Source organism: Diospyros lotus, chromosome 6 (genome assembly GCF_014633365.1).
Source record: "Diospyros lotus cultivar Yz01 chromosome 6, ASM1463336v1, whole genome shotgun sequence".
In the NCBI taxonomy this organism is placed as follows: Eukaryota; Viridiplantae; Streptophyta; class Magnoliopsida; order Ericales; family Ebenaceae; genus Diospyros; species Diospyros lotus.
This window is the reverse complement of record NC_068343.1, coordinates 23,516,264-23,537,579: the sequence shown is the minus strand read 5'-3', so window position 1 is coordinate 23,537,579 and position 21,316 is coordinate 23,516,264. Positions and strand designations below refer to the sequence as shown.

The following is a 21,316-nucleotide window of genomic DNA, read 5'->3' as shown; positions in this document are numbered from 1 at the left end:
CCAAAATTTACAACGAAGGTCTTGATACATCTTCATAGTACTTGGGTGAATAATGTAGCGTGCCTTGTGGGCTTCAAACAAACTCTTTAGCTTTATTTCCTCATCATTTGGTACACATATCCTTCCCTGAAATAACAACAGACGATCACCTCTCTAACTATAACCCAATGGAGTGAATTTCTCAACATTAGCTAATACCTGGGTCAGTTTCACATCACTAAGTTGTTGAATCTGAATACAATCAACTAATTTAGATTGTACTCTCATATAAGCACAACATACAATGGGCCTCTCATCGAGAGTAAAGATAGATAGCTCACCCATCTACAGTGTTCTAAAAGGCGCTAGACGCTAGTCGGGCGCCAGGCTGGGGCCTAGCGCCTAGGCAGGGCCTAGGCGGCGCTTAAGAAAATTGCTATTTTTTTATTTTTTAAACTTTGTGATATAATTTGATGTTATTTTTAACTAAATCAAAGTTGAAAAATATTAATAATGCAACATAAACCAATAATATATAGAATTAAGCATGAGAAATAAATTATTGTAATTAATAAATAACATTTTAATTAGTCATACAATCAATACTATAAGCAAACAGCTAAGTGGATTTTTTGGAAATATTATAGAATATATATAATTAATAATAAAACTAAATATAAATCTATAATTATATATAAATATTAAATAGAAAAGAAAAATAAAATAAAATAAAAAACAAAAAACAAAAACGGAGCAAATGCCCCAATAACCACACAGAGAGACGGGGAGAGAGAGAGAGAGAGAGAGGTTACGACAGATGGAGCTTGCTGCAGCGGAGATGGAGCTCGACGGCGAGGACGGGGGCGGCGACGATGACGCTGAGGACGACGAGGACGCGACAGATAAGAGGCGGTGACGATGAAGCTTGGCGGCGAGGATCGAGCTGGACGCAGCGACAACGGTGAGCTACTGGCGGGCCGATGAAGCTTGGCGGTGTTGAGGCGGCGACAGCGTTCAGGTGAGAAGAGAGAAATAGGGAGATGTTGAGAGGTTCGATTTAATGATTTAGCAAAAAAAATCCTAAAAATGGCTGAGCCAACGAGTTGGGCGCCAAGGCGCGCAGGCCGACTAGGCGTCGCTTGGGCCGCCTAGGCACCCAAGCCGGCCGATTACTCGGGCCGGCGCCTAGGAGGCCCGACTAGGGCAATTTCGGGGCGGCCAACGGTCGCCTAAATCGATTTTTAGAACACTGCCCATCTATTCCAACAACCTCAACTCTTGGACCACCATGGTTGCCACAGACACTCCACGCTGACTTAATGCGTCTGCTACCACATTGCTTTCCCCAAATGGTATAAGATTTCACAATTATAGTTTTTGAATAACTCCACCCAGCACCGCTATCTCATGTTCAATTCCTTCTGGAAAAGAATGTACTTTAAGTTCTTATGGTCCGTATAGATTTTCACTTTTTCGTTGTATAAATAATGCCTCCAAATCTTAAAGGCAAATACTACTACAGTCAATTCCAAGTCGTGTATGGGATAATTCGTCTTGTGTTTCTTTAATTGCCTGGAGGCATATACATTTACATGTTGATCTTGCATCAGCACACATCCTAACCCTACATATGAGGCATCATTATAAATGGTGAATTTTTCTCCACTCTTTGCAATAGCTAACACTGGGGTCATAGTTAACCTTTTTCTTCAACCCTTGGAAACAATTCTCACTAGCTTCATTCCACTCAAATTTTACTCCCTTACGAGTCAATTCGATCATGGGCGAGGATAAATGGGTAAAACCCTCTATAAATCTTCTATAATAACCTGATAATCCCAAGAAACTCCGAATACCGGTCACCGTAGTGGGTCTTGGCCAATCCATCACAGCCTTTATCTTTTCGAGGTCCATTGAGATCCCCTCACTTGAAATCACATACCCAAGGAAACCCACGTGTCTTTGCCAAAAATCACACTTGCTGAACTTTGCATATAGTTGTTTCTCCCTGAGTCTCTGCAAGACTATCCTGAGATGCGTCTCATGCTCCTCAAGGCCTGGTGAGTAGATCAAGATGTTGTCAATAAATACTATAACGAAGCAATCCAAATACTCCCTAAAAATCCTATTCATCAAGTCCATAAAGATTGTTGGGGCATTCATTAGTCCAAATGGCATGACTAAAATTTCAAAGTGCTCGTACTGGGTACGAAAAGTTGTCTTCTAAATATCTTGCTCTCTAACCCACATTTGGTGGTAGCCAAATTTTAAATCTATCTTAGAAAAGACTGAAGCTCCACGTAATTGATCTAATAAGTCATCCACACGCGAAAGTGGATACTTGTTTTTGAATGTTACTTGATTCAGCTGGCGATAATCTATACATAACCCCATCAATCCATCATTCTTTCGCACAAATAATACTGGAGCACCCTAAAGTGAAACGCTAGGGCATATAAACCCCTTATCAATTAACTCTTGCAACTTCATTTTCAACTCTTTTAATTCATTAGGAGCCATTCTATAAGGAGCCTTAGAGATAGGCTGGGTACCTGGTACCAATTCAATTCAAAATTCAACTTCTCTCAAGGCCGCAAACCTAGTAGCTCTTCCGGAAACACATCCGAAAAATCTTGTACCATCGGTATCTTTGATAACGCTAACTTGTTCTCCGTGCCAATGGTCACAAAGGCAAGGTATGCCTCACAACCCCGCCGTATCAATCTCTCCGCTTTCATTACCGAAATCATGGGAGTAGGGCTCATGCTTAATGCCTCAATACACAATAGATAGCTGCTAGGATAACTCAAAATAAATTACCTTCTAGCAGCAATCAACCTTGGCATAATGCTAAGATAATCAATCCATGCCCAGAATAAGGTCAAAGTCCTTAATGTCAAGCACTATTAAGTCCCCCGATAATTCCCTATCATGTACCACAATTTTGCAGTCTTTAAATACCTCACTACCCATTAACACCATATCCCCTAACAAGATCACAATCAAGTAATATGGCAATGTAATTCGAAAAACAAGCATGTGGCATATTGCCCATGGTGCAATGAACAAGTAAGTGGAACCTATGTCAAAAAGCACACATATATCAGTACCATATAAGGAGAGAATACCTTACACGATGTCATTCCCCTTTCCACGCCCGTTGCAATCAATGCAAATACTCTCCCCTGAACATGGGGTCTGTTAATAACGGCAGGTCGTTGGGTCTAAGGCAACGCTAGCTAGGAAGTTGCTCCCTGAACTCGAGGTACTACAGACCTCTAACCAGGTCTCTACCCCTAACCTCCTAACCTCGATCCCCCATACTATGGTTGGGGTGGCATAGTACAAGTGATGGCCCTGTGGCCCCTCCAGCCACACCGAAAACAAATCACGTATGTAGCTGAAGCCACATTAGGACTCTAGGGGCAATCCCTCCGAACGTGTCCTACCTACCCACATAAAAAACAAACTCCTCCTTTTGCAAAATGACAAGGGTCATTGTGTCACTTACCACAGTTTGACATGGCATAATCTCTATGGTACTCCTCATTGGGCCTGCTTCCCATTTCTCTTTTTGTCACTATCCTGGCCTTGGGAATAACTAGCTCCTCTAGATGATACTTGCCCAATCCTTAATTCATGCCTATCTCTCTCAATAGCATAGGCTATCTACACAATAGTGGAATAATCTATGATCCTGGCACCAGCTAGTGCATGTCGAATCTTTGCCTACAGTCCCTTTTGAAATTTGGCAACTTTCTTGGCCTCAGTAGATTCTAATTTTGGAGCAAATCTAGCCAAAGAAGTAAACTCCACCTTGTACTCAGCCACTGACTTATTACCTTGTACTAATTTAATGAACTCATATGTCTTTTGTTCCTTAATCCAATCGGAAAAATATTTCTCATTAAACGTCTCCTAAGATATCTACCCCTCCATTGAAGTCTGAGGGCCGAAAAGCCATAAAGTCCTTCAAGAAATGGCTTCCCATACTACTACCCACTCCTTGTGCCACTAGATTCACAGTCTGTCCATCATTACTCTCATTTAGATCACTCTCCACTTCTTGCTATGCTTGACCCTGTCTCATTTGATTGGCAATGAGTGTATCCATTGCCCTCAATATGCCTGCTAGAGTCCCTTGCATCTCATTCATTTCTTGACGGTAATCTCCGATAGACTTTTCCGGGGTGCTAGGTGTAAGGACTAGAGAGGCCCAACCACGGCCTCGACCTCGAGTCGACGATCTAGCTCAGCAAGTACTCATTCCCAGCACAATTAAATCACTTTAGAACACAATCCTTATTTAATCTTATTTCGGACTACTAACCATAGTCTTAACTCTACCCGACATTCCTATGTGTATAAGGGCTTCTCTCATCCCAACCTTACTCTGATACCAAAACTACAACAGCCCACTTCCGAAGAAAACTATAATGACTTGCTATAGGGTCTAAGTTACCTTGTCATTATTATTATGTGATATATTTTGGCATTGCTTGAGCTATATGTTAGAAATATTTAATGTTTTGTTCAGAAGTCTAAAATAAATGGAATTTATGTGTACGGAATAGTCAAAAGAAAGTGAATTTATATTATAGTTGACAAGTCAAGCCAATGAAAATTTAAGTTGTTGAAAAGTCAATGAGAAAGGAAATAAGTAGAAAAGCTAATTGATATGTAAGGAATTGTTAAAGTAGGAATTAAGTAAGGGTTGATAAGTCAAATGAGATAAGTGAGGAAAGTCTAGTGAGTTGAATTGGATTAGACAAAATGCAAAGACTAAGGAAGAGTCAAAGTCATTTGAAGTTGAAAAGTCCAAGTCAAATGAAATGTGTTATGACATGGTTGAAAAATCAAAAGTACATGGTGGTTGAAAAGTCAAGGGAATGGGTGTGAAAAAGTCAAAATTTGAAGGCCTAATTGAGAGAAGTGGGTTGTCAGCGTGTGTGTGTGTGTATTTATTTGTATTTGTATTTGGGGAGAAGGTGGGCTTGGCGTGCAAGCTACTCCACCCCCTATGCTTTACTTTTTCTCTTCTTTTCTTCTTCTTCTTAACTTACCCGATTTCTCTTTTTCTTCTTCTTTCATTTCTCTTCTTGGCTTGGAGCTTTAAGTGGTGGGATTCCAAATTTTTCCAACAAGCTCTTCTTTGGTTTCATCAAGTAAGACAAGTTCATATTCTTTTTTTATATAGCAAGATCCTCTTCTTCTTTGATTCTTATGTAAGCTCTTATATTTCTCATTTCCTCTACAATTGCATAGTTTGATTCTTTTTTTGATTCAGTATCATTTGATTGTCTGTTTTCGAACTTTTGATCCTTGAATTTTCTATCTCTTTGATAAAAAGGATTTTAACCCGTTTGTTTGTATCTCGTATAGATTTTCTTAAAATCTTGAAAAATCGCTTTAAATATCCGAATGAAGTTTTGGTTTACTCTATGTTCTTTAAGAAATAATGAGTTTGTTGTTAGAGTTAAGTTATATGCAAGAGTTTGGATTTCTTACACACAATTTGTTTCATTCTTGGTATTTTCATTGTTATCTGTCGACTAATTTGGCCTTATTTGTTTACTAGTGTGGGAATTGCATTATGTCGATCGATAGATTCTTCTCATTTGTCGACTAATTACTAAAATTGAATCTATCTGTTGACAAATTTGGCCTCATCTATCAATAGATTGCTTAATAAGTTTCTATCGGTCAACAGATTGGGGTTCATCTATCGATCGATGGCTACATTGGTTACTGCCTGTTGACATATTCCTTCATTTTGTCGACTGATTGTTCCCCTTAGTCACTTGTCCCTTCTTTTGATGCTTCCAATCCACCTCCAAATTACCATTTGAACTTCCAATAAGCTCCTCCATCAACTTGTAGTTTTGAGTGTCATTCATGGAAGGTTGGAAAAACTATTTATGTGGCCATGTGTGAAATTATTAGGTTTTATATTATGGTTGATTAATGAATGTGGATGGTTATGTTATGCATGACAAAAATGAGTAATTTCAATCATGATAATGGGTGTTTATTTCGATCATAATCAATACATGGGAGTTGTGGTGCATGGCATATGCATAGTATTTTCATATATGAAAAAGTAGTGCACCTATTATTTTGCACGACAACTATGACCGTAAATGAGGGAGATGATATCTTAGCAAGTCAGTAGGCACTTGCCTAACTGTGGGAGCTTCAGCTTATAAGGCACGCCCAATGTAAAACTAGAGCGTGAGTGGACAATGGTCCATAATGCAATGGTATGATATTATTATTATTGCATTGGCATATAGTATGGTTAATGGTGAGGCATGATGAAATGATATGTAAGTGGTAAGAATGTATAAATTGTTGTGAGAAAGTTCTATTCCATTTTGTCATAATTATTCATGCCTTGATTCTTTACACTTATTGATTGCTATGTATTTATATACTTAATGAGCCTTATAGCTCACCCTTGTTTCTTTTGTCATCATTCTAAATAAATGTAAGGTCAAGGAAGGGGTTGGATCGAGCGGGGCTTGAGTATAGATAGATGTACAAGACTTTCCCAACCAAAAGGTCTTGGGGTGTTTGAGGATAAAGATAGAATAGTTTATGTTATATTTTTAAATTCTTGCCATTTTATTTTGTAATGTATGGGCTAGCCCTAAGGAGTTGTTAAAATAATGATGTATTCCTAAGAAATGTTTATACACTTTTGTAATTATGTTATTTACTAACTTTAGAGTGAATGATTTAAATTGAGTCATTATCTGTACCTATACCTTTAGCGACCTCCTTCCGAACATCTTATGCTAGCGGGATCTCCAGAAGTGGGCCATTGCAAAAATAATTAAAATTCTACTAAAAAACAGCCAAGCGTACCTAAGCTCGAGGCTATGCTTGAAGGCCTAGACGTGCCTATGCACACCTTGCTAACCTGCACTTGCCTGGGATCATTTCAGGTGCCAAGGTACACCTTGCGTCTAGGCAGGTGCCATTAATAACATTGTTTGTAAATATATTATTAGGAGTTATGACCTATTTTATATCTTATTCTTCAACTACGATATACATTTTTCTTTTTCTTTTTCTTTTTTTTTGTTAGCATTCGCATAATTCCACCAAGCGCATGTCTCGCCTTGTGCCTCTGGCTCCAAGATCCTTGTGAACTTTAGTACGCGTTGGATCTTTAATAACACTACAACCACCATCACCACCAATGTCATGCAGCCAGCTTCACCAATCATTCTGTGTTGTTCAGTTACTTTGATTCCTTGAAATTTTAAATCAAATTTGTAACAAATATGAGATTTTTATATAATAGTACAAGTCACAAATTTCTTTCTATTTTTGGTTTAATTTAGTAGGTATTCTCCCAACTTCCCTCCCATTTTTGGTTTTAAGATGAACTAAATCGAATTTACACAGGATTGTAGCAACGATTTGATCAATTACTTGCAAGGAAATGATTTAGAAAGATCCAAGACAAAGTAAAAATTTAATGGCCCTAAGAATGTTTAAAAAGGAGAAGGTAGTCGAGGATGAAAACCTGCTTAGTGGGTTCTTTTCACAAAAGAAGTTCCAAATTGATATCGAGAACCCTCACAAGTTTACTTCCAAATCTAAAAAGCTTAGACAATGCCCTAAGTGTAGGGAGCATCATATTGGGGAAGAGTGTCAACAAGACTAGTTAGGATACTATTGAGTGTGGTAAGGAAGGACATATGACTCGTGATTGTCCAAACAAAAAAAGGTGGCAAGTATTGAAGGTCGTTCATGAGACATTACTTGCTATGTCTGTGACCATTTAGGACATATCTCAAGGAATTGTCCAAAGCAAAGGAAAGATTGAACTAGGCTTTAAAGAGACAGAGGATGAAGGAATACAATGCAGAAAAAAACTTGCTCCTACTAGCCGTGAAACCAAAGTTGACTCACCAACAAGTCAGCATTTGGAGTTTTTTGTGAGCTAATACTTTGTTATGATGACAAAAACTTTTACACTCTTCCCCTAGCTTCAACATGCTTGTTCTGATTCAACAATAAACAAAAAGGTATAACTCAGAAGAAGCTTATTTCCCAAAAAAAGGCACTTACGAGGATAAAAGCTTGTTTTAGTAGTAAACACTCCCTAGGCTTCCCAGTAGGCTCTGGAGCCACAGGTGCAACAACTGCAACTTGTCCATTAGCAGGCATGATAATGAATTGTTGAGTTGATGTTGCACCATTAAGTACTGGTGCTCCGTGAGTACCTGCAACACTAAAATGAAAGGTATTACAATTGGGAACATATTGAAGCAAGCAAAAAACCAAAAGAACATATGCAGATATGATATGCATACCTTGTGTCAATGCCACTGTGATCCAACTTCAGTATATGCAATGCTCTTGATTGAGCATTTAAAGACTATAGAAAGATATTATACATCAGGCTACTCTTACTTAGACGTATACTTGTGCAACAAAAAATAAACATATAACTCATCATAATTAACTTTTTTTTTTCAACAACTAATGACCCAGACGTGACTATTTTAGTAGTTATCACTTCTCTTCACTTATATAATCTGATCAAAGCATTTAATGCATGAAGCGTTTTATAAAATTTAAAATTGTATATACTCATTAAGAAACAACTAAACATATGTCAAGTAAAGCAGCTAAGATAAGTATTAATAAGGAAGAATATATTGACAAAACAATTAACCTAGAGAAGTTGAAAGCGAGATATATGCCCTTAGAGTAGTTAGAAATTTGCTTCCCCAAATAGACCATGCAGGTGTTCATCTGTCACCTCTTTCAGTTGCAAAGTTAAGGCATCCAATGCTTCATACATTAGAAGACCTTCAGGATGACTTCTATCTTCTACTGTAAAAGTGTGACTCTTCCCATTCACTTGAACAATGCTTTGCCCTGGATATTTCTCCACTTGATTGCCTCTCATCATTGCTCTAATTGTAGCAACTCCATCCCATCTTCCAACTGACGCATAGATGTTGGCCATTTCTACATAAGGTGCTGCAGCCTGGGGTTCCAGTTCAAAAAGATGACATGTTGCATATTCACCAATCTCTACATTGTGGTGATTTTTGCAAGCTCCGAGCAATGCTCCCCAAATGCCAGCATCTGGTTTGATAGGCATTTTATGAATAAACTCTAGAGCTTCTCTTAGCTTTCCTTTTCGTCCAAGAAGATCAACCATGCAAGAATAGTGATCCAATCCAGGATTTATTTTATGTACTTTAGCCATCAGATGAAAACACTCCCATCCTTTCTCAAGGAAACCGGCATGATTGCACGCTTGAAGTACAGCAAGGAATGTAACATGATTTGGTTTCGGTCCCACCTCCAACATCTGAAAGAAAAGGTCTAAAGCTTCCTTAAATTCTCCATTTAAGGCATAACCCGCAATCATAGTTGTCCATGAGACAACAGTTCTCCCTCCCATAGCATAAAAAATTTCCCAGGCAACTCTTACGCTTCCACATTTTGCATACATGTCTATCAATGCATTACACATCATTACACTATCTTTTAACCCATTAGACAGGGTGTAGTTGTCAAACCATCTTCCCACCTCAAGGGCCCCTGTTCGACCACATCCTGAGATCATATAAAGCACAGTAACAAGATCGGGTTTCTGACCAGCTGCTTCCATAGAATGAAATAAGACCAATGCTTCATCAAGATCACCTTTCTCAGCATATCCACCAATAATGGCAGTCCACGAAACACAAGTTGTATCAGTCATGTCATCAAATATACAGCGTGCAGAGGCAATATCTCCACACTTGGAATACATAGAAATGAGGGTATTAAGTACAGAAGTGTTAGAGTCACACCCTAATAGAAATCCATGACAATGGATTGATTTACCATGATATAACAATTCAATTGTTACACAAGAAACAAGCAAACTACAAATTGTGCCCACATCAGGACTAAATCCATCAAAAAGCATCCTCTTGTAGAAGTTTATAGCCTTCAGGGGTTCTCGAGTACAAGAATATCCCGAAAGCATAGAATTCCACGAAATAACAGTCCTACAACCTGCATCAATCCCGCCAAATACCATCTCAGCCATGCCCAATTCACCACATCTCGAATAGGCAGCAATCAAAGTGTTAGCAACCGAAACATCAGCTCCTACCCCAACTCGAATACCAAAACAATGAATGGAATTTACCAACTTGATTTCCTTTATACTAGAACTCACGTGTGCCAATGCAATAACCGTAACCGAATCAGCGCGAACACCATCAACTCTCATTTGGTAGAACAGTGCAACAACTTTATCAAAGAAACCTAGTTGAGCACAACCCACAAGTATCGCGTTCCAAGATGTCACATCTCTCAGAGGCATTTTCTGAAACAGGTTGTAGGCACAATCTAAGCGGTCACATTTGACATACATATCAAGCAAAGCAGTCTGAACATACAAATCAGGCTCAAAGGGCGATTTTGAGACTTGGGCATGGAGGGCTTGGGAGTACGGGAGACTGGAGAGTTTGGCGCAAGCTTTTGCGACGAGAGGAAAGGTGAAATTGTTGGGTCGTAAACCGCATTGCTTCATTTGGCGAAAGAGAATGAGAGCTCGACCAGGCTGGCCTTGGTTGACGGCTTCTCTGATGTTGGAGTTCCATTGAGCAATTCTAGAAAGGCTTGAAAATGGAGACGAAGAAGAAGAAATGACGCAGAGCATCCTCGATAACCCTAATTATCGAAACATAACCTTATTAATTAATTAATAAGGTTTTCAAATGTGGCAAAATAAATATTTAAATAAGGATAGAGGTGGGCTTTTGGGTTGTGGGCCAATAAGTATTCATAAAATTGGGCCTAGCCCATCAGCTCACCCTTTCCACCAAATTGGGTTTGTCAAAAAGCCCACAATGTAATTTTTTTTATTTGCTAATATATTATATATCAAGTAAACCATTTATTATTCAATATTCAATAATTTACTAAAATTAAGTTAAAGATTAAGAAAATAAAATAAATAAAACTTCATACCTGAAAAAAATAAATAAGGCTCGATAGCCATCGACAATGAACAGAGAGGAGGCGCCGACTGGTAGTGTTCGTCACAGCAAAGATGCCGTCGGCGATGAACAAAGAAGGGGGAGCCAATTGGGATGTTTGCTTTCAGTGGTGTTGTGATGGCAAAGATCTGAGGCGGTAAGGGCAATTCATGGCGAATCTGGCAGTGGCCTCATGATGGAGGAAATGAGGCAAAGGCAGAGAAACGATGGCACTATGGCGGTGTAAGGTAAAAGCGACGGAGATGGTAGTGACGAAGAAAGGACAGGTCCGTGGAGATGGTCATTGTGGTGACCGCCGACGAAAGCTCACCGACGGTGGCAAAAACCCGATGAGGCAGTAGGATAGAACTCGTGCGCCGTTTATCGGTAGGGTTTATAGAACCCTAGAGGAAGACATCTCTTCCATTTTATAACGGGATCTCCTTTTCTTTCTTATTTTTAATAATATATATTTATATTTAATTAGTTAGAAATTAAATAAATAAAAACATATTATGTTTATTTTTATTCATTTAAGAAAATGTTATTGATATTTCTTAAATTACACTTAAACTACATAATGCATGTAAAATAATAAAATATCCCTCATCTAAAGCTATAAGACGCAAAAAATGAGGCGACGCAAGACGGTGAGGGGAGACGGTAAGACACAAAAAATCTTTTTATTATTTTACATGCATTATGGAATCCAAAATTAGGGATAGCAATTGCAACCGAAATCGTGGAGAACCGAACCGAAACTGACCGGTCAACGCGGTTAAAAACCATTTGACTATGTAATCGTTTGGTTTGAGGAAAAATCAAACACTGTTTCAATGGGTATGGTTTGGTTATAGTTTTCACTAAAACCAAACCAAAACCTGAACCGAAATCGAACCGTTATGTGGGTAACCGAACCAAACCAAACCAAACCAAATCGAACCAAATATATAAATATATAATATATATATATATTATATATTAGAAAGGCTACTGCGAAACACAACCCCAAACCCACCCCAACCCAGCCCACTTGCAAACCCACCCCACCCTAGCCCACTTGCAAACCCTTCTCTTCTCTTTCATCTCTCGACCTCGCTCTCGCTCTCTCTCACCCTCGCTGCCTCTCGCTCTCTGCCTTATCTCTCTTGCTCGTTCACTGGCACTCACCCTCGCTCTCTGCCTCTCTCTTGCAGTCTTGCTCTCGCTCACCCTTGTTGGCTTTCTCTTGCTCTTGCTAGGGCTCGACCCCTCTTTCTCATGCTTGCCCTTGCTCTCTACCTCTATTGCTCTAGATCGCCCTCGTTCTCAGCCCCTCTCGCTCGCACTCGCCCTCGCTCTCTGCCTCTCTCTTGGTCTCGCCTCACCCTCTCCTGCAAACAGCAACAAACCCTTCTCCCTCTCCCCTTCTCTCTCGATCCGTTCTATTGCTCGCCCTCGCTCTTGCTAGCTACCTATCTCGCCCTCTCTGTAATATAAATATAGTTTTGAGAGCAATAATCGAAACACAAGAAGCGTCGACTAGGTGAATTGGGAATCGTGGACCTTCATTTTCTGAGCATCACACTTGAATTACCTTATGCAATTTATCTATGTACGCCGACAGCAAGGTCTCTCTCTCTCTCTCTCTCTCTCTCTCGGCAACTCACAAATTAGGGTTTCTGACTTGATTTATTATTTTGGTCTGATTGATGCGCAAATGCCTAAATCTAAATCTAACTTCCATTCTATATTTTTATGTAAATCTATAATATTTAAGAATATGTTTGTGTTTGCTATTTCTTTCTTTGCTCCTCTATTTTGATTATTTTTCCCCTTACTGTAATGAATTGGAAGGTCGAACTTTTTGTTTCCTCCTTCCGTGCTTACATCGATTTTTTGATCAAATATTAATATATATTGTGGGTGTGTTTGTGTTTGTCACTTAGATGTATAAATAAATTAAATTATTGCAATTTAAGAGGCACTATCAATTTGAAGCCAAAAGCATGGGGTTAATGTTAGGATTTTCATCTAATAGTTAGATATATGTTTGCATAATGTTATTGTTAGTTGCCACAACTATGAAAGGCATAATGTAGTGCATGCAGATCAACAAGTTTTTATGAATGCTATTTGTAAGAATTTGTTTTTATTTGTTGGTATGGATCAAAATAAAAAAATCATGGTTAAAATCGAAACCGAACTGAAATCGAATAGTTTGGTTATGGTTTTTAATTTTTAAAACCAATGGGTTAATGGTTTGGTTTTGGTTTTAGTATTTTAAGTTTGGTTTGATTTTGGTTTTAGTATTTTAAGTTTGGTTTGGTTATGGTTTTAGCAAAAATCGAAACCAAACCGAACCATTGCCAACCCTATCCAAAATATAACTCTTAATGCCCCAAGAGCATGTCCATTCATTTAATTTAAACTCTTATGTTTTTTTTTTTATACAAAGATAATAATAAAACAAAAAAAAATGGAGTATTTCCAATTTGAATTCCATTGTTTTTTACCGTTTAAATTGTGAAATATTTTTAATAATTTTTTATTTCTATACATTTTAGGAAGAAACATTTAAAACATTTTATAACCTAAAATGTAAAAATAAGCGTAGTTCAGATAAAAATAATAATTTTATTTTAAAATAAATAAATAAATTTCTTTTATTCCTTTATTTTTGTTCACTTCACACACGATTAGAAGATAAAAAATAAGTATTGATATTTAAAAATTAAAAAATTATATATTAATTTTTTCAAAAATTAAATTTTGTAAAAATAAAAAATTTAAAAAAAAAATTGGGGTCCGAACCGCCACTGGTTAGGGGCTCCAAGGGTCCCCCATTTTTGAGCATCTGGCACGCTCTTTGAGGTCCAAATTGATTTCCAAAACTTTTCTTAATTTTTTTGAAATCTTTTGACATTTTCTCCTTTTTTCCTATTTTTTCAGAATTTTATTTTTTTCTCCTTCTCCCTGCCATCTTCTTCCTCCCGTTTGTTCTTCCTACAATGCATGGCCACCATCCGCACATAGCACCGGCCACCCACTAGCTTGGCCTCCGCCATTGCCAAGGTCGTCTCTGCCGATCGTCCTCTGTCGCCGCGCCACCAGCGCCATCAGTCGTTGCCTCCACAAGCCACCTCTCACTTGCGCACATGGACGGCCACTGCGGGTGACTGCCACCATCCGCTGGTCACCGTGACCACCACTGGTTGCCTTCATATGCCATCGCGCGTTACCTTAGCCATTGCTCGCCACTTCGCCTGATGCCGCGACTGCTATGGCCGCCTTACTGTTGGCCACTACAACCTCCATGTCTGCTACTCCCCCCCCCCCACACACCGCCTCTCAGATCGCCATCGTCCCCCTGCCAGCCGCTCGCAGTGCCTCGCCCCTACCCGCCATCGTCCCTCTCGCCCCTCTCACCGTCGTCGCATCTCGCCCACTGCTTGTTCTTTGTATATATCTATATATAAAGAGAGAGAGAGAGAGAGAGAGTGTGTGTGTGTGTGTGTATGCGCGTGTGAGAGGTAGTGAGTGAGGGCGATAGGCTAGTGATCGTGCGAGTGTATATGCGTATGTGTGTATATATGTATGTGCTTGTGTGTGTATATATATGTATGTGTATATATGTATGTGTGTGTTGGGGGGGCTGACGATGGTATGGGTCTGTGAGAGAGAAAAAGAAAGAAAGAGAGAGAGAGAGACAGTGAGTGAGGGAGTGGATGGGTGAGTCTATGAGAAAGAGAGAGGTAGTGAGGGAGGATGAGATGGATTTTTGGGGGAAAATATGTTGGTATTTGATCTCAGCCATTGATCAACATTCAAAATTCATCTCAGCTGTAGGATCAAAATGTATCCTAAACATTTTCAAAAATCATTATATTTTATTATATGGATACCCATTTATTAATACTATGATTGCCACTTTGTTTTACTAGCATCTTGTTTTGGTAGATTTCTCCAATTTTTCTTTTATATGGACATCAAGAATTTGATTATTGAGATATAATTGTCAAGATAAGACTCTAGTTGAATTAGGGAAGAATTTTTGTATATTTGCCCATTATTTTGATAGAAAAAGATTAACTTGTTTGTGCTCGTGGTTTTCCTCTCCACTCTAGGATGGTTTTTTACATAAAAATATCTGGTATTGATTGTGCATTTGTTGTGATTCTCAATTTATTGTTCTCTTGTGTGTGTTTATCTCAACAAGTGGTATCAGAGTCAATTACAATATTTTTTTTTTTTTTTTTACTTTGTGTTAAATATATCAAATTCATTGTGATCTTATCATTTAGGGTTGAGTAGGATAAAGATATTTGAATTTTTTTTTCTTAAGTCCAATAAAGTACCAAGTAGTCATAATTCCAATAGCCCAGCATCAAACTTAATTCCCAATCCATCCAATTGATCAATAATTCCTTGGAAGGTATTTAAAGGATCGGTTACAACAATTCCATCATGGTACCTCAAAGATATCATTTGTTTGATCAAAAATAACTTATTGTTATTTGTTTTTCTAATATAAAGCTCCCCAAGGTTGTTCCACAAAGTGCAAGCATATGTCTTTTAAACTATGTCTCTCCGCTAACATAGTTTAAAACATTATTATCTACCTATTACCTAATGCACCCACGAACTTGTTGATGAAACAAATTCCATTCTCTATCAATTTTATTAGCTAGCTTTTTAGTTGCAAACACTAACAGATAATAATCTTTCACATAAAGAAGATCTTTCATATCTCATTTTCGAATATGATAATTTGAACCACATATGTTAGAAAGGTATAAGAAGAGCTTAGATATATTGTTGAAAAAACCAACCATAAATTGACTTTGGAGTTGATTGTTTAGAGGAGATAAAGAAAACTCTACATTAAAAGTATACTTATGACTAGTTTATGAAAATTACTGACCTCTACATTAACCCATCTACCTATTTATGTATGGATTATTGATGATGGGTCATAAGCACCTTATGAGAAATTAGAGTTGGTTTGCAAAGTTATCTTGCAAAATCCTATTTATAGACTTAACAATTGACCATCTCAACCAAGAGTGCTTAAGCTCTAGAGCTAAGAATGAAGTGGGTAACAAAAAACAAAATAATAATTGGTAGGAAAAGAAATAAGACTACTAATTAGGAGTCGAAACACAAACCAAAAATACAGTTGATATCAACTCTCCAACAAACCATCTCTTATGCTTTGGTCATTGGGCAATTGCTAAGGCCTCCAACACTATCTTTAAAGTTGGATAAACTTAGATTAAATTTTTTAAACATACACTTTCAACCATATTAAATGAGGAAATAAGATACTTATTTCTTTGCTACACCAAACAATTAGATTTTGTAATATTAGCAGTACAACCAAAAAGTAAAGGATATTATCACAATCATGCAAATTAGTATTAATAAAATATACAAACTATGGGGAACCAAGGGAAATTGTTTTAAGGCCTAGTTGACTGATATATTCTGAACTTAAGGTCATATTTCAATTTATTTTATTTTGACATTTGCTTCAATTTGGTCCACAAACGTTAACTTTTGTTTCAATTTTATCCTTAATTGACCAGACGTGTGCCCCAACATACATGGTGCTGAGGTGGCGTGCTAATGGACACATCAACAAAATGCACAAGGCAAAACGACCGGTGGGCTTGCTACTCGTGGGGCGACAGTGATCAATGGTGTCTAATGGTCACTATCATGGTCGTTCTCACCCGTCGCTGGTGGCCACCATGATCGCAACACTTCTTTTCTGCTGTGGCAATGGCTATGGATAAGATCTCGTTGATGGCCGACGTGAATAGGCGACCTCGTTTGTCATGGCCAATAGGAGGTTCATTCGAGTCGCCGACGAACGAAAGGCGTAGTAGTAATGACCAATTAGTGGTTGTCTTCTTCATTTTGGCCAGTGATGGTTCAAGCCACTGCCATGGCTGATTTTCATTATTTTTCATCAGTCTTCATCATACGCGACACCAGTAGTCGGTGAAACATACAAATTGGCCACCCATAAGCCTTGTTGTCTTCTCGACGTGGGTCTCGCCATGGTCATTTTTTCCCTCTCGTGGGCGGCCGCGTATGTCATGGTTCGTGGGCGGTGCATTAGTTCCAATGACCTTTGGTCTTCTCCCATCTTTCTTTTTTTTTTTTTTTTTATCTTCTAGTTTTGTGGTCGTTGTTAATGGAAGTAAGTCAGTGGCTAAAGCTGCAAACGATGAAGAGTGAATAAGAATGAGGCAACTGGCAGGGATAAAGGTAAAAACAGTGGCAACGCAAGGTGAAAGACAGAAACCCTAGATAATTTTGGGAAGAAGATAGGTTTTGACCCATTAAGTGTTAGGTCAACCCATTGGGTCAGATCTGGTTTAGGGTCCACTTGACCCATTACTTGCGATTTCAAAATGCAGAAGGCAAAACAATGTCATTTTGCCTTGTGCATTGCAACAACATCACAACAAAACAACACTGTTTGGTTAACCTATCCATTATTGGACACATCAACACTCCATTTCAACGCCACGTATGTTGGGGCACACGCCTGGCTAATTGAAGATAAAATTGAAAGAAAAGTTAACATTTGTGGACCAAATTGAAGCAAATGTCAAAATAGAATAAAATTAGAATATGACCATAAGTTCAGGATATATCAGTCTATTAGGTCTTGTTTTAATTAACAAATTATTTTCAATATTTTGTAGAAGGTATAATTGTCAATGACCTAGGGAATAAGTAGGTTGTTCCAATGTCCTTTTCATCTAATTAAGGACGCTAGTTTCAACTTAAGAAAACAAACACGAAAGTCCTAGAAACACATAGCTTTATTAACAACCCCACTAAATGGCAAAGACCTATTCTTAAATGGTCAAACTTGCCCAGGCTGCAGTTTAGAATCCCACTATCATCTTTAGACTTAGGATAGGATACGATCAAAAATAGAATAGACTATTAAGTGGTAGCAGTTACAATACTATTAACACCCATTTCATATAATCGATCCATGAAATTGGTATTTGAACCACTCTATAAGTGATACTACTACTACTATATGCATGTATATTATTGCTGCTTGAACATAATTTCCAATAAGTGCTTAAGTTATATGTTAACCACTTCCATGCCACCTAGCAATTAATCCCCGTACCCTAATTCCCTTGTGTGCATGAAGCAAATCTTATCTACTTATTATGCAATTTTTGTCATTATTGCTATCATGCCATAAAATACCAAACAACACCATAAACCCTAATTTCCTAAATTTTAAGCCCCAAACCCATCCCGCCTAGAAATTAATCCCCGTTCCTTAGTTCCCTCGTGTGCATGAAACGAATCTTATTTTCCTATTATCCCACTTCTAATCTATTTGTCATTTGTTGAGAAAATCAAAAGATTCACACAATGATATTTGCCATTATTAGAATTGATCTTTATTTCTTTTCTTCTCTGTAATATATTGTTAATCAATAGCAGATTTGTAGGAAGTAAACTGAGAAGCTATGAGCTATTTATACTTGTACATAGAAAATTCATTCAAATAAAAAAATTTATTCATTCTTTCAAAATTTACATGGTATCAGAGCTATTCTTGGGTTCTTGATTTTTTTTTCCTTCTTCTTCCTTTCGATCATGGGGGAAAATTCTAGACAAAACCCAACCAATGATTCTGCTAGCCTTTTCTTCATTCATCATTCCACCAATGATTCTGCTACCCCTTTCTTCATTCATTATTTCGATCAACTCGGAATGATGCTTGTTTCCACCAAACTTACAGGTGAAAATTATGGCACTTGGTGTCGTTCCATGTCAATTACACTTAGTGCGAAGAACAAGTTTGGGTTTGTTGATGGGAGTGTCAAACATCCTTCCGCAAAAAAAAAAAACCCACAGAATCTGCTATTTAGCAATGGTGCAACGACATGATCCTTATGTGGATCCTCAATACGGTCTCTGGCGATCTCACCACTAGTATATGAAGACGGCCAAAGAGGTTTGGGATGATCTCGGAGAACGTTTTTCCTAACAAAATATGTCACGCCTCTTTGAAATTCAATGTGATCTTGCATATCTTACGTAAAACCTATCAATGTGTACTTTACCAAACTTTAGAGTTTATGGGATGAGATGGATTCTTACCAAATTTTTACACCATGTTCTTGTTGTGCCATGAAGTCCAACCATGAACAAGCTGGGAGAACAAAAGTGCTGCAGATTTTAATGGGATTGGATGATTCTTATTCTGCAATTCGTGGACAGATTTTATTGAGTCAGCCACTGCCTTTGATTTGATCTGTTTATTCCATGTTGACACAATAAGAGGAACAGAGAGGCATAGTTGTTGGGGCTAGCATCATTGAACATGCAACCATGGCTGTTCGAACAACCAGTGGGAACAACAACAGCTGGGGGAAAAGTCGGTCTGCTAAAAAGAAACCATCACATTGCTCACACTATAATGGTGATAATCACATAGTTGACACATGCTGGAAGTTTCATGGCTACCCGCCAAGACACCGTCTTCATGGAAAATTCCCTGCTGCTTCTAGTGGTTCCAGTGGGCATGAAAAGAATGGAGGCAAAACATTCTCGGTTGATAACATAAAAACTGGGCCAGCAAAGTACTCTTCATTAGAGATAGCAGAATCTTCATCTATGCCCAACCTTACTGTACATCAGTTTTAACAAATTTTGTCCATGATGAGCAAAAAATTGGGCCTTGATCCTAAGGCTAATATCGCAGGTGGAATTTCTTCGCTTCAGTGGATTGTAGATAGTGGTGCCACTAACCACGTGTCTAGTCTCCCCGTTAACTAATGCTACTACAAATCCGTCTCTACCACCAATAACATTACCTAATGGGACTTAGTGTTAGGATCTTAAGTCTCTACCCGCACTCGTCTTGAACAGTAGCACGGGAGTTGGCGCAACAAGAGAAAGTTCTCGGCAGCCCGATAGCAGTGAGAAGCAGGCTACCCAAAGTGAGGCTCCACCATACCTTCGAGTGGACCAGCAGTAGCCATTTGGGGCCTCAGCCCAACATCAGCCTGCAGACTCAACCCACAATACAGCCACTCAAGGCTAGCCCAACCCAGCAGGATGAAGCCCACCAGACCAGGCCCAGTCCAGCAGGCCCATCAGCCCATTTCGTCCAGTCCATCAGATGGAGACCAAGAGCCAAGTCAATTCACTTGATCTGGCTCCTTAACTAGATACATAATTGTTTCCTTTAATTGTTCTCTTTATTTCTAGCATTGATGTATTACTTTATTGCCAGCATTCATGTAGATGCTTAAGTTACAACTATGCATTCATGTACTTAGCATCCAGAGGGTCAGGGACAACCTATTATAAAAGGCTTTGATCTGCCTTCATTTGAGAACTTTTGATTAATCCAAAAACGAAATTGCCAAAGTATTCTTCACACTTTCGATTTTTTTCTTCTATCCTGTGATAGTTAGGCATAAATCAACCTTCTGGGAACTAGGGCATCCATCATTGGTGCTCTTGTTGAGAGTCTGCCCATAGTCTCTTTTCGAAGCTCGGTGCTTGGAAGACTTTCTCAGAAGTTGTCTATCCAACGGTTATCCAACAATGGCGGGAGGACAGACGCACAAGGATCGCATAGAGAATTTGGAGAACATGGCCAACACCATGGACGAAAAATTCTCACGGATGGAGCGGACTCTACAGAATCTGACCATCCTAGTGGAGCAGCAACAGCAACAGGCGCCAAGGCGCAGCAGTAGCCGCTTATCTTCCCACAGGCGGTGATCTACCGCATCAGCCAGCCAAAAATCTGATTCAGGCTCTGATGGCGAATTCGAGACACACGGACGAGGTAGCAATTGGAATCCCACAAGCACCAACCGACCAACCTTTAAACCGCGCCTACAATTTCCCACATTTTCTGGTGAGGATCCTATCTCTTGGCTCAACTAGGCCAATTTATTTTTCAAGTCACAAGACATGAGCAGCAAGGAAAAGGTGGAGTGTGCTACCTATTACCTTGAGGGCAAGGTGAGCCATTGGTGGCAGTGGCTGTCACGCACTTATGACAACCAAGGTAAGAGCATCCGTTGGAAGGATTTTGAACAGGAGGTTCAGACTCGTTTTCGCCCTACAGGCTTTGGGGATTATGATGAAGTCCTGTCAAAGATGTGCCAGATAGCATCCTTGAGGGATTACCAGCGGAAATTTGAAAGGGTGGCCATACAAGTCGATGATTGGCCAGAGAAGGCCTTGATTGGGGGCTTATTTCCGAACATCGCTGCAGAAGTCAAGCTTCACCGACCCACCACTGTGTGCCAGGCAATTGATATTGCTCGGCTGAAAGATGA

The 21,316-nt window shown here is 38.9% G+C and overlaps 1 protein-coding gene across 8 annotated transcripts in view; it reads right to left on the bottom strand.

Moving 5' to 3' along the window:
• Positions 1-10,684, bottom strand: part of LOC127803546 (pentatricopeptide repeat-containing protein At4g19191, mitochondrial) — a 34,267-nt gene extending 23,583 nt beyond the window's left edge. The window contains exons 1-3 of one of the 8 annotated variants that reach the window (XM_052339842.1): positions 8,672-10,684; positions 8,307-8,371; positions 8,062-8,224 (exon numbers count right to left, since the gene is read on the bottom strand). In XM_052339842.1, coding sequence (XP_052195802.1) covers positions 8,711-10,666 — 1,956 coding nt within the window. In that variant the 5' untranslated portion in view covers positions 10,667-10,684 and the 3' untranslated portion in view covers positions 8,062-8,224; positions 8,307-8,371; positions 8,672-8,710. Of the gene's footprint in view, positions 1-8,061 lie in introns of all 8 variants that reach the window. The other 7 variants (XM_052339843.1, XM_052339837.1, XM_052339838.1 and 4 more) reach the window with 7 other exon arrangements.
• Positions 10,685-21,316: the final 10,632 nt, after the last annotated feature.